The following is a 19,759-nucleotide window of genomic DNA, read 5'->3' on the forward strand; positions in this document are numbered from 1 at the left end:
TGCTTTATTATGTTTTGCGAAGAGGTTGCAGAGCTTATTTCCATGTCTTTAGACAAGAATTCTTTGCACTATCCCCTGTATGCAATTTTCAGAGTTGTAAAATAACTCAATAGCATCAGGTAATTTGCAAAGGCTCCAGCATCCCACTGAAAGGCTATGCAGTAATCTCCTTTGCTTATTCCAAAGTCTTACATTTTTCCTTGCATTTGAATGATTTTCCTTGGGTCATCTTCCCTATTTGTGGTTTCTGGGAGGGAGTTTTCCTTCTCTTTCTTGGGAAGCCTTACACTATGAGCTTTGGAACCAGGCAGAACTCAGTTTCCAATCCCCGTTTTGCATTTACGAGGCATGTGGCCCCATTGAAATCACTTAATCCTGGAGTTTCCCTCACATGGTAGGTGTGAGGATCAAAGTGCTTGGCACGTTTCCAAATTTAATGTACTCAACTTATCATCACCTCTGTGGTATAGATATGGAAAGTGAGGCACTGGGTGTTTAAGACACTGACCTAAGGTCAGATTATTGGGTGGTGCAGTGGAGCTGGTGTTCAAACCCGGACAGTTTGGCTTTGCTGGCACACCAGGCAGCCCTCGTGGGATGGCAAGCGCCATGGCACTGCTTAGCTTCTCCAGGGCAACCAGGCCGGGATCTCTGGGTGAGTTGGCTGACAACCCTAAGAAGCCAGCTGCTGGGGTGGTGGCCACTCCTCACTCCCTGGTCACCTTCTACGCCTGTTTGGCACCAAGGTGGACTGCCACTGGGGCTACTACTCTCCTTGGGACCCGCTGTATCAAGACTCCAGGATCTGCTTGTGTTGTTGACTGTTTTGAAATTTTATTGAAATCTAATATACTTACAGAAAAATGCACAGCTCCATGACTTTTCAGAGGGAACGCCTATGCGTGTAAGCATGTAAGGATGTGGCCAGCCCCCCAGAAACGAACTCATGCCCCCTTGTGCTCACTGCCCTCAAGGGGAGGCACTGTCCTGACTGTCACCACAGTTTTGCCTGTCTTGGATCTTTATGTAAAGATATTTGGGTCTGGCTTTTTCTGAATTCCTGAGAGGAGACGAAATCCAGGTCTCCTACTCCTCCGCCATCTTGCTCTGGGTCTGGCTTTTTCTGTTCAACATTCTGCTGATCAGGTTCATGCATTTTGTTGTACGTAGCTGTGGTTTTTTCATTCTCGTTGCTCTATGACAATACAACTCATTTTATCCATTCTATAATTGATAGACATTTTGATAGTTTCCAATTTATGGCTTCTGCACATACCTTTTGGCCCACAGAGATACAAATTTTTGTGGGGTCTGCTTAGTTTATAAAAGTCACATTGTGACTTGGTTGGTCCTGACATTTCCTTAACAGATGGGTCAGTCTGCTTCTCCTTTGCCACAGTCAGCAATTTGGCTTTTGTTCCTTTTCTTCCTTCAGGTCAAGTGTGCTGGCCTGCCTACAGGCCTCTTCAACTTGTGCCGAGCAAGGCCAATGGCAGCCCTGCTGTGTTTTGAACGTATGTGGCGACTAGCTCCTCATATACATCCTGGTTCGTGGGAGGTGGGGAGGGAGGGAGGGGTGGGTGGGTGGGGGCTCCTGGAACATCAGTGATTTGAGGCCAGCTCACAATCACAGGGGAACCTGGAGACTCAGGTGTGGGACAGGCTGACCCCAGGAACTTCTCCCCTCAGGTGCCTAACTATTTCTGCAGGGACGGTGATATCTACTCCCCCCTTTTTCTTTCTTTCTTTTTTTTAATTCTTATGTTAATCCCCATACATTACATCATTAGTTTTAGATGTAGTGTTCCATGATTCATTGTTTGTGCATAACACCCAGTGCTCCATGCAGAATGTGCCCTCCTCAGTACCCACCACCAGGCTAACCCATCCTCCCACCCCCCTCCCCCTTTTTATTTCTTGATGAGAAACCTATTGCTACTTGTCTCCCCTCCCCCTCACCCCTGAAATGCATATAAAGGGACTCCTCCCCTAACCTGTGCTTTTTTAGCTCAGGCACACCTCCAGTGGCCTTCTCTTCTCCCTGTTCTCTGCCACATTGGGAGGTGGCCCTGGGCCGTGTGTATTTTCACCCACTTTTCTTTCTTCCTTCGGAGGAGCCCAGACCCTGTCTTTCTCAGCGGTGTTTTGACTGTTGCTGTCTCTGCTTCCTCCTTTTTCCCTCAGGCCTCATTAGCCACTTCCTTACCTGTAAATAAGGTTTTTTTTTTTTGGGTTGGTGCCCTCCTTTCCCCAAAGTGCTCTAATCTCTGACCAGTGCTTCCTGTCAGCAATGCAGCAAGCCCACACCCCTGGATGGAGCAGGTCAGGTCAAAGATTTATATGGTGACTTAGTAAAATATGAATATAAATAGAATATGAGAAACAACCAAAAAGAAAAACACAAGTCTGCTGGCCACTGTGGACAAAACAGCAGATTGACCATCAGACTTGGTACTGAGCTTCCTCATAACAAGAACAATAAAAGGAATCAGAGATTATAGAGTTACTGTTAAGATAATAGAAAAAAGATAACAATAGAAAAAAGATAATAATTGTGATGTTTTTGAAGAAGTTTCTTATTCATTATTTTTTTTTTAAAGATTTTATTTATTTATTCATGAGAGACAGAGAGAGAGAGAGAGAGAGAGGCAGAGGGAGAAGCAGGCTCCCAAGGAGAAGGGAGCCCGATGTGGGACTCGATCCCAGGACCCTGAGATCATGACCTGAGCCGAAGGCAGACGCTTAACCATCTGAGCCACCCAGTTGCCCTCTTATTCATTATTCTATCTCCTAAACACCTGGCCTAGGGCTTCATGCATAGTACATGCTCAGTAAGTATTTAAGACATAAGCTAATAAAGTAAAACCACTATTAAGTGCTGGCTAATACACCTGAGTCCTTACCATGTGGCAGGCAAATTCTAATCTGTGCTAGTCAACAACCTCGATAGGTGGGCACTGTGGTTCCCTTCATTTCCTTTTTTTTTTTTTTTTTCCTTTCTTTCTTTTTCTTCCCCCTTCACTTTCAAATGTGGAAGCCAAGTGTCCAGAGTTACTCCCCAAGGTCACAGCTCTTCTATGGTCTGGTGATGATTTAAAATCAAGTGCCCTGTCTGGAGCCAGCCAGCATAAGCACTAAAGAATCTGAAATGACAGAGCAAATGAACATTTATGAATGTTTTCATTTTACTAGACACTAAAACCAATCATACTGGTTTTTTACTGCTGGTCCCTGGCTGGGAGCCCAATTTGGTGAGAGACCCTGCTGGAAACCAAGGCAGGCCGCCCTCCCCTCTGCGGGAAGCTGCCAAACTTCAAAGCTGACAAATCTTTTCCATGTCTGCCCCCTGCTGGCAGACGCGAGGACCATAGGGCATTCCCCCAGCCTGTTGTGGGAGGTCTTCAATCAAAGTGAGGCCCTGGGTCCTCTGCGTGGCCCTCCTGCCGGTTTGCGGGGGGCGGGGGCGGGGGGGGAGCGTACTACCCAAACCTCAAACTGGGACCTGTGTTCTGACAAGTGGAAATGTCTTAGGATAGGCTGTTTAAAAATGGTTGCTGTCCTGGCAAGTCTAGTCAGCCTGGTCTCTTGACACAGGGTGGAGGTGGCATGGAGGAGATAAAGGTCAGTTTTAAAAGCATTAGATCAAGAGTCAGGACACCTGAGTTCTAGTCCCAGGAGGGCCCACCCACCAGAGTGGCAGGTGTCCTCTCTGGAGCTGTTCCCTCATTTGCAAAATGAGGCATTATTTTATATGACTCGAATGGGCCTTCAGTCTAAACCTTGACCTTTAAGGTCTTTTAAAAATCTCCCTCAGTTGTGTCTCCTTGGACCTCACCTCCTCACCCTAAACTCCTTCCCCAAACTGTGTTCCCCATCTCAGGCCTGCTGACCTGCATCCCTCTGTGGCCGGCTAACTTGCTTCTCCCTAGATGCCCCACATTCCTCCCCACCCTAAGCTAGGTCTTGGCACCTTTGTATGGGGTCTCCAGGCTCACACTAACTGAAAATGGGAATCCTACGGTTTAGAAAGTAAACTGGGCTGTACTTCTTGGCATTTGGGCCAGCTTGACTCCACCCATTGGCAAGACCAAACTCAGGATGTAGAAAGAGAGAAGCAGCTGAAACCACAGCTTATATGGGATTTTCTTGGGCGCTAAAGATGGAGTCTGAGGTAATAACAAACCTTTGCACAATGTGATAATGTACAAAGCATCCTGTGAGTCACAGAACAACTCTGTGAGGAAGGCATTTCTATCACCCACATATGAGGGAATTGAGCCCAGAGATCCACAAGGTCCATAGTCACTTAGCCAGCATGTGGCTGGGCTGGGACCCAGGGTCAGGTCCACATCAGGGTCAGGACTTACCCCATCAAAAATGAGTTCCAACACTGGTCATTCATTCCAGAAGAAGGTAGTGTCAGGCAAGACAAGCCCTCTCATGCCTTCTTTCTGATGGGAGCATCTCTTCTCCTTCGGGAACAGTTCTGCCCCTGGATTTCTTACATATGGCTAGGTGTCCCTTGCTCAGGCTCCTGGTATAGATCCTAGTCGAAGCTGGCACTGGCTTGTTCTGCACTGACCAGACTGTACCTGTGTGTGGTGTATTTGGACACTCTTATCTTCCCTGAACCCCAGTTTCCTTGACTGTAAGGTGGGGATGGTAATACCCACCACAGAGGTATAGCAAAGAATAAAAACAGGATGTGTGAGAAGCACCAAGCATTAGAACTTGTGGGGGAGGGAGGTAGAAGAATTTACCTGCCATCTCCCTTCTGTCTCCTGTTTGGCCCCTGTACTTCCAGGTTGGGTCACTGATTCTTTCCAGCAGCCTCTGGGAAAGCCAGACCCCAGAACTTAAGCACAGTGCTTCCAAGGATCCAGAAGCAGTGAAAGGGGCCAGAGCCCCCTGGGTCAGGTTGGATGGGACCTGGGTGCATGGCTGTTGAGGCTCCAGCTATGGCAGGCATGGTGGGGGGGAAGCTAAGACAGCCAGGAGGTATCAAGAGATGAGGGGATGGTGACTGCTGGCACTTTTCGTTTGAGCAAATGGTTGAGGTTCTGGAAAAAGCTGGGGCCAAGGAAATCTAGAGAGACACATAAAGTTGTTGTGGTCCAGTGGTGGCTACCTTAGGAGACCAGAGATCTGTGAGAGAAATGCGGGGGCTGGAGTTCCCGTGGGGCAGGGCTGGGAGTTAGAACCAGCGGATGTGGCTATTGCTATGAACATGACCTCATGTTCAACCCTGGTGGTATCTGGGGGAAATAAGAGTTTCCAAAGGATTTTTGTTATTTACTTTGGAACAGACATAATATACACATTTATTCAACCCCAGATAGGGTCTAAAGCAGAGCTTCTGTGGCGAAGGACAAATTATTTTTCTTGATTTTTAGCCCATCATGGACTGACACCTAAAATATTCAATAAAATAAAATACTAGAAAATGGGGGCGCCTGGGTGGCTCAGTCAGTTGGGCGTCTGCCTTTGGCTCGGGTCATGATCCCAGGGTCCTGTGATCAAGCCCCGCATCAGGCTCCCTGCTCAGCCCGGAGCCTGCTTCTCCCTCTCCCTCTGCCCCCTCCTGCCGCCCCCTGCTTGTGATCTCTCTCTCTCTCTGTCAAATAAATAAATAAGATCTTTAAAAAAAAAAAAAAAGAAAATGAAATGAAAAATACCTAAACCAGCCCCTACTCTCTTCAGTGAGATGAGTCTTCTGATCACGTACTTGAATGACGTGACTGAGTCACATTGCTATAAAATTTCTAAATGCTGACTCTCCGTATCTGCATTTATCTCACCATGAGCCCAGTTTGTGAATTCTGATTTTTGGATTCTCTGGAGATGAAATCAATCTTCATAATTACAATAGAGATAGTACATTTTAATAAATGGACAGTTTCCACAAGGAGCCAAAAGGAAAATTCATAACACTTAATTTGTCACCACATTTACCCAAAGACAGTCACATTAAAGAGACATTTATGTGTGCCAATGGCCATGTGCTCTGATTCCTGATATTGTTTCTCAGCATCACCAGAAGTATTGCTTTCCTACTTTAAACTTGAACATATTTACGATACCAGATACTAAGAAGTAGAGGAACTATAGCACACTGCTACATTTTAATAAAACTCTACCACACTTAGCGTAAAACCAAATCCTTATTGTGGTATTGAGAAAAACATGTCCAGAAATGGGAACAGGCAGGGGCTGGCTCTCCTGGGACAGGACAGGACTGGACAGTGACAAACTCTGTGCCTATCTTTTCTGGTTTTCTGGTTATTTTCAGCTTTAGATCTTAGTAACTGAATTTAATGTGTTTCTATTTCGATTTCAGCTACTAAGCTAATGACACTTTGTTCGATTGAAAAATAAAAGTTAGGTACACTAGTAATATGGTTTCAAAATTATCCTCTTGTTAGGAAATATCCTGAAAATATTAAAAAAAATAGACAGTACTAAGCCCCTGAGGGAGATATAATTTACAGGAATGATGCTGTTTCTCAATAGACATTTGGAACTTCTATATTCAGCTTGGGGATCATACTGTTGTTCTAATGATGCTGTTACTGCTCAGAACATTTTTGGAATGACTTTTTTAGAATTGTGTCCAGAGGACAATACCCTTGGTATTGACTATACATTAATAAATTTTTCATTATGATGTCTAGTAACTTGAGATTTAGGGAAATAATTCAAATGGAATTTTCTAGAAACATAAGCTACCAATAGAATTTTAGGGTCACCCTCAGCTTATGTCCATTCAGGTATAGATAAAAGAACCTGTGGAAAATTGTGTGGAACAAATAATTAGAAAAACATATAATTTTCAAAATCTATTCAAGACCTCTGAGGATAACTGTGTTTTCAAATAATGTCATTTTTACTGTTTTATGCTTGGGCAGCACTATCGTTTCAGGTGTAGCTTCCACATGCTTGTCTGTGTCTTGCAGACGGCCCAGAGATCTAGAAGTCAGAGCTCGCCTGCCAAGCCTGAGGTAGACACTGCTTCCAAGGGACCCAGGGTTAATCTATGTTAGCCAGCACTTTTTTTTTTTTTTAATCACTCCTTTGCCCCATCACACAAACTACTTTCGTCCTCCCATCTGCTTCCCTGTATGCAGAGTGTCTTCTAGGTTCTTCATCCCCTACCTTCCAGTTTCACGGAGCTAATTTCCCAACCTTGGTCATTCCACATCTGATGCCCTGAGGCAAAGATTCAAATCAGATAGGTAAACCTCTTGCTATTGAAGAAAAAGCTGATGTTTGTGTTTGTTTTACTGGAACTCCATAGACCAGATACCAACGCCCATCAACAGATGAATGGACAAACAAGATGCAATATATATCCGTGCAATGGAGTATTGAATATTCAGCCTTAAAAAGGAAGGAAATTTTGACACATGCTACAACATGGAGGAATCTTGAGGACCTTATGCTAGGTGAAAGAAGCCAGTCACAAAAGGACAAATACTGTAGGATTCCATTTATATGAGGTGCCTAGAATAGTCCAATGCATAGAGACAGAAAGTAGAATGTTGGTTGCTGGGGGCTGTGGAGCTCAGGAAATGGGAAGTTATCATGAAATGGGTACAGAGTTTCAGTTCTGCAAGATGAAAGAGTTCTGGAGATGGATGGTGGTGATGGTTGCATAACAACGTGAATACACTTAATACCACTGAGCTCTACACTCAAAGATGATTCAGATGGTAAATCTTGTGTTATGTGTATTTTATGATGATAGTATTTTTTTTAAAAAGGAAACAGAAAAAGAAAAGGTTTTCAGTTCGTGTCTCCCACATCTGTGCATCTCATGACTGTGTTTTTACTACAAGCTCGATGCCAGTCCCTTAGAAACGCAGGATGACTTGAAAACTTCAAGTGCCAATTCATTTCCTCCAATTTCCCCCATAATGAATAGAACTATAGTTCATGGCGAAAAGAAAAGTGACTTGAATATGGGCCAAGTAGACCAAGGCTGGCTCACATCCAGACCTTGGTGGAATGAAGTGTTGAAGCACTCAGCTGCATTCATCAATGGGAAAAAAATGTCTTTTGCCATTTCTATGTTACTGTTCACAGCCAGGCGAAGGCACAGTCTTCTTTATGCTTCAGGGAGACAGGGCCAGGGCCAGGCTGGGAGCAGAGGACAGGCAGGCGCCTGCACCGGGAGGTGGCCTTGAAAGCTGAATGAAATTTAGATCCCATCCTTGGATGACAGCACCATTGCAGAGGTGATGAACAGCCTTCCCTGCTAGGCAGAGGGTAATCTGAGCCCTCTTGAAGGGACAATGAGAGTTTCATAAGCATGCAGTGGACTGAAAATTGGGAGACTGAGCTGCTTTCTCATCTTGCTGCCCAGGAGCTGTGAGGCCTCAGGCAGAGTTCGTCACCTCTAGGCCTTGAGGGTTTATAGGTGGATTGTGTCTTCCCCAACAATGACATTCCATGAATCTATGAAAACGGTAAAAATCATATAACGAATTTCTCCTGAAACCCTGAGATATGATTAACTCCTAAGAAAAGATGCAAGTGTTTCATCCTAACGAACTTAAGCCACTTTTATTTCCATAATCTATAATTGCAAGATCTTTCAAAAGAAGTGGTAGATTAACTTATTTTGTGTGTGTGTGTGTGTGTGTTTGTGTGTGATTAAAAGAGGGAAGCTGGGGCGCCTGGGTGGCTCAGACGGTTGGGCATCTGCCTTGAGCTCAGGTCATGATCCCAGGGTCCTGGGATCGAGCCCTGCATCGGGCTCCCTGCTCGGTGGGGAACCTGCTTCTCCCTCTCCCTCTGCCTGCTTCTTCCCCTGCTTGTACACTCTCTCTCTCTCTCAAAAATAAATAAAATCTTTTTAAAAAAATGAAAGAGGGAAGCTTCTTTGATTGCCCTTATGGCCCCTTTTAAATTATCTGAATTCGTTTCATAAATAACAAGAAGCTATGAGAAGTTATCAGCATTGAGTGTACATTTTCTTAAAGCTGAGTAAAAAGCAGGTTGTTCCCTGAGAACCATTTTTTTTTTTTTAAGATTTTATTTATTTATTAGAGAGAGAGCACAAGCAGGGGAGGAGGGGCAGAAGGAGAGGGAGAAGCAGGCTCCCCGATGAGCAGGAAGCCCGATGTGGGACTCCATCCCAGGACCCTGAGATCATGACCTGAGCTGAAGGCAGATGTCTAACTGACTGAGCCACCCAGGCACTCCGTGAAAGCTGTTTCTTGATCTGCTCTCCTTAAATGTTCCTAACCCAAGTGGCCTTACAGGGAACATGCTCATAAAGGCTGCAGAGGGTGCCGAGCAGGATGTGTGTCATCTGAAAACATGAATAGCAACCTAGAAAATTAAAAATATACTGACGGACTGTGGAGAGTGGAGTTTATGAGCTGAAGCAACATTGGACTTCAAAAAAATTAAGATGACCCTATTTGGAGATAAGTGGACCACCGATTCTCTTGGAAATGTCCCTTCTCTGCTCTTATAGACCAAGTCACAGGTGATCAGCCATGGAGGCAAACCACACCAAGAGGATCAGGGCAGCCAAAGTTCAACCTTAGCGGACTCCACAGTAGACACAAGTCATAACAGTCCTAAGTTCTGATTGTTTAGTGATTTGCAGTTTGTAAAAATGTCCTGCCATTGCCACTTGTTCCTGGCCTCCACTGAAGTAAGAATGGCAGGATGGTCTTCTGTGTTCACTAGTGCTCAGCCTTTCCGTGTAATAGAAACAATACTGGACAAGGAGCCAGTGGCCGTCTGTGCTCTTCCCCTGCCAACTCTCTGTACATCCATGAGCAAGCCACGAAGCTCCAGGCCTCAGTTTCTACACTGAGCAGAGTGGGGGTGGAGCAAGGGCTCAGCCAGATGGTCTTACAGGTCCTTTAGCTCTGAGAGTCTTTGAGGCTCTGATTCATTTTTGGGGGGTCTCAACTGTGAAGTCTGATACTGATGGTTATTTTGAGTGAAGAGGAGAGCTGGTTTACTGATTGAAAGTTCAGGAAATCAGTCCTGGGAGCAAAAATTAAAAGGGCAGGGTGGTCTGGGTTGAGGGAGAAGAGCCTTGATTTATAGAATTTGCCCATTTCCATGGTGTAAATACTCCCACTGAGGCCAATCTCAAGCCACCAACTTGGTGTTTACTGGCTCACACAATTTCTGAAAACTCAGCATTGACCTTTGTGAGCTGCAATGAGCCAGATCCAGCATACCTCTGCTCAGCTTTTTACTGTGGTCCCTGTGGTCCGGCTTGGTCTGCTGTCTCAGTCTGCTCAATCTGCCGTAACAAAATACTATAGACTGGATGATGTAAGCAGCATAAATCCATCTTCTCCCAGTTCTGGAGGCTAGCAGTCCCCGATCAAGGTCTGGCCAAGTCAGTCCCTGGTGAAGACTCTCTTCTTGGCTTGTGGATGGCTGTCTCCTCACTGTGTCCTCGTGTGCTGGCAAGACTCTCACTCATCCTACTGTGTTAGAGCCCCAACCTGATGGCTTCATTTAACTTAATTACTTCTGTAAAGGTTCTACCTCCAAATACAGTTACATTGGGGTTAGGGCTCCAGTACACGGATTTGGGGCCATGGCATCTGCCTACCTCATCAACCCTGTTTCATGCTCCCTCTGATTATGACATTGCAGCAGCACTGCTTGCGAGCCCTCAAGTACTCCAATCTTCATCCCACCCAAAGGCTTTCTCACTGGCTATTCCTTCTATCTAGAACTTTCTTTTCCAGATCTTGACTAGTTACTCTTTGTCAATCTGGTCTTAATGTCAGTATCTCAGAGAGGCCTCACCTGACCATCTAACACTAAAATAGAGCCCCTTCCCCCATCATATCTCATCACTCAGTTTATTTCCTTCGCTGTCCTTACCATCATCTGAAATGATCTTTTTTTTTTTTTTTTAAGATTTTATTTATTTATTTGACACAGAGAGCCACAACAAGAGAGGGAACACAAACAGGAGGAGTGGGGGAGGGAGAAGCAGGCTTCCCGCTGAGCAGAGAGCCCGATGCGGGGCTGGATCCCAGGACCCTGGGACCATGACCTGTGTGGAAGGCAGACCACTAATGACTGAGCCCCCCAGGCGCCCCCTGAAATGATCTTGCTTATTATCCAGATGGTCCCTTCAGCAGCCAAATTGCATGTGTGAACTGCAAGTGAAATTGCCTTATTCACTCAGTTTATTAGAGCCTAGATATAAAGGGGGAAATGGTGTTCTGTTTATGAAGCAAAATAACAAGTTAGAATGAAAGCATTGAAAATGTCTAGAAGTCCTCTGGTGTAATCTGCATTTACAGATGGTCCACCGAGGTTCAGATTGGTGAGAGGTCACCACAGTCATCTTCAGAAGATGGCCAGCTATGAAGGGAAGTTGGGCTGGGTGAAGTCAGACTTGGAGCTGGGATCCTTGGGGGGAATCCTAGATGTGGTCTTTACTGTGTGACATTGGACAAACCACTTGACCTCCCTGTGCTTTAGTTTCCTCATCAGTGAAATGGAGACTTCTTGCCTGCCTCACAGGGTGGTTAGATGGGAAGGGGGCATCAAAAAAAAAAAAAAAAAGGGTGTGAAAGGGATTGATGTTAGAGATCTTAAGCCATTAGCCCAGTCCAGCCCAAGGATGACTGGTCTGGCTGGCACTGTGCTTTAAGAGCATGGAACTTGAATGCCTTTAGGTGAGAATGCTCCTTTTTTTACACAAGCTCTACTTAACAGCTGGCCTGATCGTCTGATCTATGTTACCTGCCTGGCTCCTCAAGACATTCTGATTTGGGACCCCTAACAACCTAGACACTACTGTATAGGTAGAACCAGCTTCCTGTGTGGGTGAAGTAGGTGCTATCATTTTAAGGGGTTCTCAAAGGCACTACCTCCTTTTCCCTCCTCTCTTTCCACAAGCCCAGCTTGCTGATGCCTATAATGCTTTTGGGAAATCCTCTGGACAAACAAAAACCTATGTTGGAAGGGAGGATAACATTTCAAGCCTTAGCTTTGCTTTATCATTTATAACTTAGGTAGATGTAAAAAGCAGATTAGAGGGGTGCCTAGTTGGCTCAGGTTGGTGGGAGTATGCAACTTTTGATCTTGGGGTTGTGAGTTCGAGTCCCACGTTAGGTGTAGTGATTACTTAAAAATAAAATCTTAAAAGAAAAGCAGATTGGATAAAAGCAGACTTAAAAATTTTTTTGAGAGCAGGTTTTGATAAGAGAACCTGAGACACTGACCATGTGTGTTGGGGTATGTATGGGTATCAGAGAGAAACTCTAGCAAGCAGGTAGCAAAGGAATATAAATGGATGGATGGGGGAATTTTTCTGGAAATGGGGATAGTACCTGCTGCATAGTATTGTTGGGAGAATTAAATGAGAAAGTAAAGAACTTAATAGAATAAGAAAGTAAATGCAGGCATTATTGTTTTCTTGGTCTGAAAGAAGAAACACACTTTCACAATAACCTGGAGTGGAAAGGAGGCAAAAGGGTGATGTGCTCTGCTTCTTACCCATCCAAGCTTACCTAGGCTAGCAGCGGAAGCCTGTATGCACTATGTCTGTTTGCATCTCCTCCAGGCCAAACCCCTGACTATTTGGAAATAATGAGATGAGGGACTGAATAGTTCATTCATATCTGGAATCCTTATCAAATGAAGAAATTGCTTAACAGCTGTCCATCATAGTGGGCTTCTTAGCATTTTCCAGTTTGGCCAAAATAGAGGTGATTTTATGGCCATCATAAGGTGCAGTTTGCCCACCGTGTGTTTATAGTAAATTACTATTTTTTTCCTCCACTCTCCTTTTTTCACAGTGCGCATCTGAAATGAAGTGAAATTGTGCAAAACTAGAAATGTTCCTAGTGGTTAGGGAATAGCCTAATGGCATCTGATAATTTCCTATTGAGGCAGATGTTGGCATCCACACGTTAGATCCCCCACCTTATACTAAGAGAATTTTTATAGCGCTTTCCCGTGGACTATCTTTTTTTTTGAGAAAGATTGTCCAAACATACCTGTGTGTGGGGTGGGTAAGGCAGAATCATCCAGATTTTATGGATGGAGAAACTCATCTGTTTCCTGTGTCAGATTCCTTGGGTAAGGAGGCAAGGAATGACAGGTCTCTAAAGGGGTTTACCTAGCATCACAAGGTGGGAGAGCTGGGAAACTGGGACTGACCTCCTCAGTCTTCCAGCAGTGAGTCCTGTTGCAAAGAAGCAGCTTGATGAAGGGGCCTAGGGCTTTGGAAGGAGAGGTGGACTTGAGGGTAAGTGTCCCAAACTCCCTGGGTCTCAGTTCTCATGGATACAATGTGGGGCTTCCTGGGGCAATCATACTAACATGAGAGTTGTCCTGAAGCTTAAAATGAGAAAATGGATGTAGAGGTATCTGACACATCTTCTGCCCTCTCTACTGCATTGAGGGTGTCATGAGTCAACGTAACGACTGAGCATCATCATTATTATGCCTATGGTTTTTGAGAGGTTGCCCTGTACCAGACACTGTTCTAAGAGCTTCACATGAATCATCCCTTATAATCCTCACAGCAACCTTCTGAAGTAATTATTATCCCCATTGGATTGATGAGAAAACTGAGGTATGGAGAGATTGAACAGTTTGCCCCAACTATGCATTTAAGAAAAGGCTGAGGCCAGATTTGGCCTCAGTGCCTCCTTATTTATGGTGTAATAGAGCTGAAAGGAACTTAAAAAAACCACTGGGCCACAGGCTCAACCTCCAAGTCTTGTAATTTCAGATCTTCATCCCAAGAAATATTTTACTAATACAGTAGTCCAACTCATCCATGGGGGATACATTTCAAGACCCACAGTGGATGCCTGAAACCGCAGATAGTACCAAACCCTATAATACTGTTTTCTTCCTGTACAAACATCCCTATGCTAAAGTTTAATTTATAAATTAAGCACAGTAAGAGATTAACAACAATAGCTAGTAATAAAATAGAACAATTGTAACAATAGACTGTAATAAGTTATGTGAAAGTGGTCTCACTCTTTCTCGGAAGATCTTATTGTACTGTACTAATCCTTCTTCTTGTGATGATGTGAGATGATAAAATGACTACGTGATGAGCAGAAGTGAGGTGAGTGATGCAGGCACTGTGACATAGTGTTAGGCTACTGCTGACCTTCTGATAGTACGTCCGAAGGATCATCCTCTCCCTGACCATGGGTCACTGAAACTGCACAGAGTGAAACCGTGGATAAAGGGGAACTACTGTAGATTAAAATACTGAAGTCTGTGAAACATTTGCATTTGGTTATAATTAGAGTGGATTCCAGGTTATTCTTATAATAATTTTTATAATTATATTCTTATAACGATTCCCATTTGTTTTATGCTTTAAAATGCTTTCTTGATAGAAGAGGAAGGGCAGAATATACCTAATGGGCTGGGCTTGGTGACCAGGTTGACTTGTGTGAATGCATTATGTTTGTTTGGTTGACTTGGTGGAAACAAGGTATGGCCATTGGCTTCCTAGATATAGGCCAACATCTGCAAAAAGCTGCAGAAAAGTAATGAGGGAGTTCACTAGGGCAGGCCCTATCTGTTGAGCCCTGGAGAGTTCAGCCTTTGACTTTGCTTTTTGTGAGCTAAGTCCAACTAAAGTACCACAAATTCCATATCACTCATTACTTTGACAGAACTTAATTTAGCAAATCCTTCTTCAAGTATGGGTGAGAGATTCAGTCACAGAGCCCAGCTGATACAAGAGATTGAGGAGGGTCCAGCTAGTAGTATTCTTTCTAGTGGGGCAATGCCACACACTTATGGGAATATTAGCATCATGAGTGACTAAAGGTGCTATTTAGAAATAAAAGTGACGACTTCCAACTGACATTTCTCAATATGTGGGACATTCTGCATAGGATTATTTTCTAGTTGGAAGAAGAAAGAGTGGGATGTCAAAGAAGGCAGATGGGGGGTGTCCAGTAGTCCTAAAGATAGGAGGGCACAATTGTCCTCACGATTTCACAATAATAGAGCCCTTATAATGCATGCATTTCACTGACAGTTTCTTTGAAAACTGGTGAAAACCGAATCCACAGCACATTCAAGATGACAATTAAGTACATAACAATGAGGCAAAATTCTGAAAACAGGATTTTCAAATATATGTTGATCGGCCTAATGAAAAGTCAGTGATATTCCAGATTCCTTAAGCAAAGCCTGTACAAACGTATGGGGTTTGTCAGTACAGACCAAGCAAGGTGAAAAGTTGAATGACTACCCAGATAATTTGATTCCAGGAGTTTGCTTGGATCATTCAAACCAGTACTTCCCCTCTTCCTATCCTTCCCTGCCCCCCACCCCCATCCCTAGCTTTTCCCCAGCATATTTTTATATCTACAATGTCTCTATATAACTATATAAACCTTCCATTTCACTTTGACTGTGTAGACATAGGCCTCAGCTACATATGTACATACAAAATACAGTAGAAGTTCCAAGGGAACTGGATGGGCGAAGTATACTGATCTGAAACTGTTTTCCTCTACCGTGCAGCTCCAGCAAGAGGCAAAGTAAAGTGTGTGAATTAACTTGGATACATTACATCTAAAATCCCGGCCTTTCTTTCCAGGGTCTGAATTATTTGGATGATTGTCCAGACCTGACTATGGATATATATCCAGGTACATAGGCATATTTCTGTGTATGTATAGGCCATATAAATGATCTATATAGTGCCAAGTTCAAATATTTCCTTCTTTACTAATACTTATCCTTGAATTCTTAGAATACCTGCCTCCCCTTTACTTGGATTCTGGGACGAGTTAGATTATCTATGAGCAAGAGTGTCTGTTCAGAGCTATCCTTCCTCCAGAGTAAATATAGGGAGTCAGAATGGGGGATTGGGATGGATTACAAAAGAAAGAAAAGAGCTCCTGCTCTCAAGGTGCTTACACTCATTTTATACTCAGCTGTTGTCCTATTACCAAACAGTAGGATGAAAAGAATATTCAAATGTTGAGATGGCAGTTGACTCAACGGCAAACATTTACTTACTTGTAAATGAGTTTTTCAATTTCTAAATGGCATTCAGTAGATACAATCATATTGGCTATATAACACAAGTGGAGTGGTGTTTGGAAAATTAACTCATCTACTTGATTCTTTTTTTAAATTTTTTATTATTTATTTGTTTGTTGATTTTAGAGAGAGAGCACACGAGAGCGGGGCGGGGGGCACAGAGGGAGAGGGAGAGAGAGAATCTTAAGCAGGCTCTACACCCAGCACGACGGAGCCCAACATGGGGCTCAATCTCACGACCCTGAGATCATGACCTGAGCCGAAACTGAGAGTCAGACGCTTAACTGACTGGGTCACCCAGGCGTCCCATACTTGATTCTCTTTAAAGAACTAATTTACAAGGTGTGCATTTTATCCATGGCTATGTATAATGATTCAATAAACTCAACAGCTGTTAAATCTCTAAGGTAACTATTAAATCCGAGGTAGGATAAAAGATGATTGCAGAGCCTCTACCCTGACCATGTTCTCTACTGATCTGTTGCTGTTGACTTCGGGATCACGGAAAGAAAGAGGGGGGAAACTGTTGAGAAAGAAGATGGAATGGGTTTGAACCCGCTGGGTTGTGGAATTAGATGTAAATGTAGAGGAGTTGTCCTCCCTCAAACCATTGGGGCCATTGTAAGAGTTAATAGATGTCATTATTTAAAGTTATCTCTTGGTTAGCACTAGTGGAGCTAAGCAATGATGCGAACATGAAGAGAAGAATTTTTATTTGAATTTGAAATGCATTGTGTGATTTTTTTTTTCCTACAGCAGATGTGTGGTCCTGACAATATTTTACTCAGGCTATTACTAAGTTACTTTATGTTACCCGAATCTATATCTATTGTAGTGGAGGTGAGTGGCTGAGGCCAGTTGAGGGACTGGGAAAGGATAGTCCCCTATTTAACTTTTGCCACAGGCAAGTCACCTGTGGGTAATCAAGAGTTAATTGAATAATTCATAGGAAAAGTCAAATGTTGAATTTGTAAGCAGTTCTCCAAAGAATATGAATGTTGGGGAGCCTACCACTGAAAACTAAATCAAAACACTTTTATTCACATTAGCAGGTATGTTTGGCCCTAAGTACCCAAGCATCAGGCTGACCTCTCCAATGGAGAGTGCTTCTGCCCCAGACTTTAAAATGCTCTTGGGGCAGGGCAGTGGAGATTTTGTGGGAAGGAGGACCTAAGTTTTGCTGGTGGCCTATCTTTTCCAAAGCGTGTTTTGTGGGATTGACCATTTCCCCTGCAAACTCTTGGCCTCTATTTTCTCTGGAAGTCTGGTTTGGACAAGAACAGATGACCCACATCTCCTGACTTGCTGACAGTCCATACGAGGCGTGCCTATAAAATGGCAGAGGCCACCGAATGTTCGCCATGATGGTGAACGGGTGATTTCTATGTGAACTCCTGATGAGAAATGCTCCAGAGTAGGTACTGATCAGCCTTCTTTAGTGTTCGAGGCACTTTTCTGAATTTCTTGGGATAAAAACCATTTCCAGCAGATTGCTAGTCTCCTCTGGGTGTAAGGACAAGCCATATTTTTTCCGTAAACTTTCAACACACTCTCCTCGCAATGTCTGCACGTGGAATCGTCTCAGTAGTGTAACCAGGACGACTTTCATCATCACCATGGCGATGTACTTCCCTGCACAGCTGCGGGGCCCAAAACCGAAAGGCTGAAAATACCTGTAAGGAACCTATGAAAACGATCAGACAGTTAGCCAGAGTCATGCAGTCTCTGATTCACCCTGAAACCACTGATGGGTCAGAACGCTGTGACAGGGTCCAAACCATACTGTCCCCTCACTGAGATGAGTGACTGTAACTTCTTTATCCAATGTGATTCACCCCCTGTGATATATGCCCAGTTTGCACAGTCCCCACTTTTGCTTTTCACGTAAATTTCCTGGGGTAAAGCAACACACATCATCTTATTACAGCCAGTGTTATCATACTCAACTAGGTCTGTGGAATGGGCCACAGCTTTACTACTCTTCTGCATGTCACCAAGGCAAAGATTGTTTCTGTGCAAAGATGTTGACTCCTGGCCTATTAGCACCAAGCATCCAAATATTTTTAGTTCTGCAAAAAATTAATGGGGACCACATCTGTCTGTCTTGTTACCATCTGTGCTTACATAGTACCTGGCACATAGTAGATGTTCAATAAGTTTTTGTTGACCAGTTGTCAATATAGCACGGGTTGCTCACATAGAAACGGAATGAATTAGGGAACTGGATTAATTAAGATCATGTTTCTACATTAGATGCAAATGGAAAAATAGAACAGTGAGGGAAATATTTGGAAAATTTTGGTTAATTAACATCATTGCCTAAAATTTGACATAATTGAAGCAGAATCTACAGTATATTTCAATGATAGAAAAAGCTGAAGCTCTTCTGATTACTGAATTCTATTTAGAATGGGAACTAGTGTTCATGGGGCCATTTGGTGAACCAAAGGCAGACTGCGAAAACTAAATCTTTTGGTCTCGTTTGATTTCCATCTGAAGCACAACTGGATTTTCCTTTGCTTAGATGGTGCTAGAGCTGAGTCTATGTGATTACAAAGTGACAAGTTGAAATGGAAAAGTAGGTTGGTTGGGTTAAACAACATTTGCCTCATGGTAGCCAAATTAAGGGCCTGGACTTTTCACATTTTGACCCATTGTGTGGGCACCATGTGGATAATTCTCAGAGCTGGAGACCCAGCATCCTTGGCTTGAGGATGAATATGGTAGTCATGTTCTGAGCCAGAGGAAACATGTTCTTCTGGGGAGGCCATAGAGGGGAAGAAGTAAATTGAATGAAATGTACATGGTGCAAACACAGAACCGGAGAGGGTTTAACAGTTGACATTTTTAAGAGTGGTGCGCTTGGTTTTAAGGAAGGGCTCTTACATTCTTTGCAAAGTTTTCAAGAGTAAATTCATTGGGCTTGGGGAAAAACTCTAGTCTATGCATCCTTCCAATATTTAGGATAATGTTAGTCCCCTTTTTCACTGGGTAGCCATCGATGACATCATCCTGTAAGGCTTTGCGCATGACCAAGTTCACAACAGGCTGGTACCGCATGCTCTCGTAGATAAAGTTTTCCACCACTTTTAATTTTTGCATATCATCAATTCTTACATCTCTTTCACCTGCGGGAACAGATAAACAGGACAAGGAGGTAATGATAGTTTCAATATGTGATGGGCATTAAAACTCCCATAGTTTCCATAGAACAGTCTGCTCCTGGCTGAAAAAAAAATTTTTTTTTTCTAGAATTCTAATGCAAACCAGTAACCTGGGCCAAATATGTCATTTGGTTCACAGCGTGTTTTGTAAAAATTCAGATTTGAAGCCAATTACTATAAAACCTAGGAGATTTCATGGAAAAGCCTGGATCTCTAGAAAAGTCAGAAAACCTGGTGATATTGGACCCACATCCCTATATGGCAATGAGGGGCTGAACTTGAGTGGCCGATGAGCCCTTTAGAGGGACATCCACCTGCAGTTATATGTAGACCTACACAGTCTGCTTCAAACATTTATCTGCCTGGCCTCTGAGGTCTTTGAGATTTGTCTCCTCCTCTAAATTCTAGGGGACATTCACTCCTTCTCTAGTCAAAGTGAAATGGTGAATTAAACCCCTTTCAACGAAATTTTCTCCTCTGGTTGCCTGTGCAGTCATCTGCCTGGAACGCATCACTGAGAGTCCCTCCTTCCATCTCATCAAGAACAACCTATTGCGGTA

General features: G+C 43.6%; 1 protein-coding gene and 1 long non-coding RNA gene across 2 annotated transcripts in view; one reads left to right on the plus strand and one right to left on the minus strand.

The window, feature by feature from the left end:
• LOC145723511 (uncharacterized) overlaps nucleotides 1-19,759 on the plus strand; it is a 113,928-nt gene that overhangs the window by 64,289 nt on the left and 29,880 nt on the right. The gene's annotated exons all lie outside the window — the stretch shown is intronic.
• CYP19A1 (cytochrome P450 family 19 subfamily A member 1) overlaps nucleotides 16,128-19,759 on the minus strand; it is a 34,003-nt gene continuing 30,371 nt past the window's right edge. The window contains exons 8-9 of the mRNA XM_006746934.3: nucleotides 18,922-19,163; nucleotides 16,128-17,719 (exon numbers count right to left, since the gene is read on the minus strand). Coding sequence (XP_006746997.1) covers nucleotides 17,471-17,719; nucleotides 18,922-19,163 — 491 coding nt within the window. The 3' untranslated portion in view covers nucleotides 16,128-17,470. The remainder of the gene's footprint in view (nucleotides 17,720-18,921; nucleotides 19,164-19,759) is intronic.

The sequence above is a fragment of the Leptonychotes weddellii genome, chromosome 9 (assembly GCF_054177405.1).
Source record: "Leptonychotes weddellii isolate Sample4059 chromosome 9, ASM5417740v2, whole genome shotgun sequence".
NCBI classification, from domain to species: Eukaryota; Metazoa; Chordata; class Mammalia; order Carnivora; family Phocidae; genus Leptonychotes; species Leptonychotes weddellii.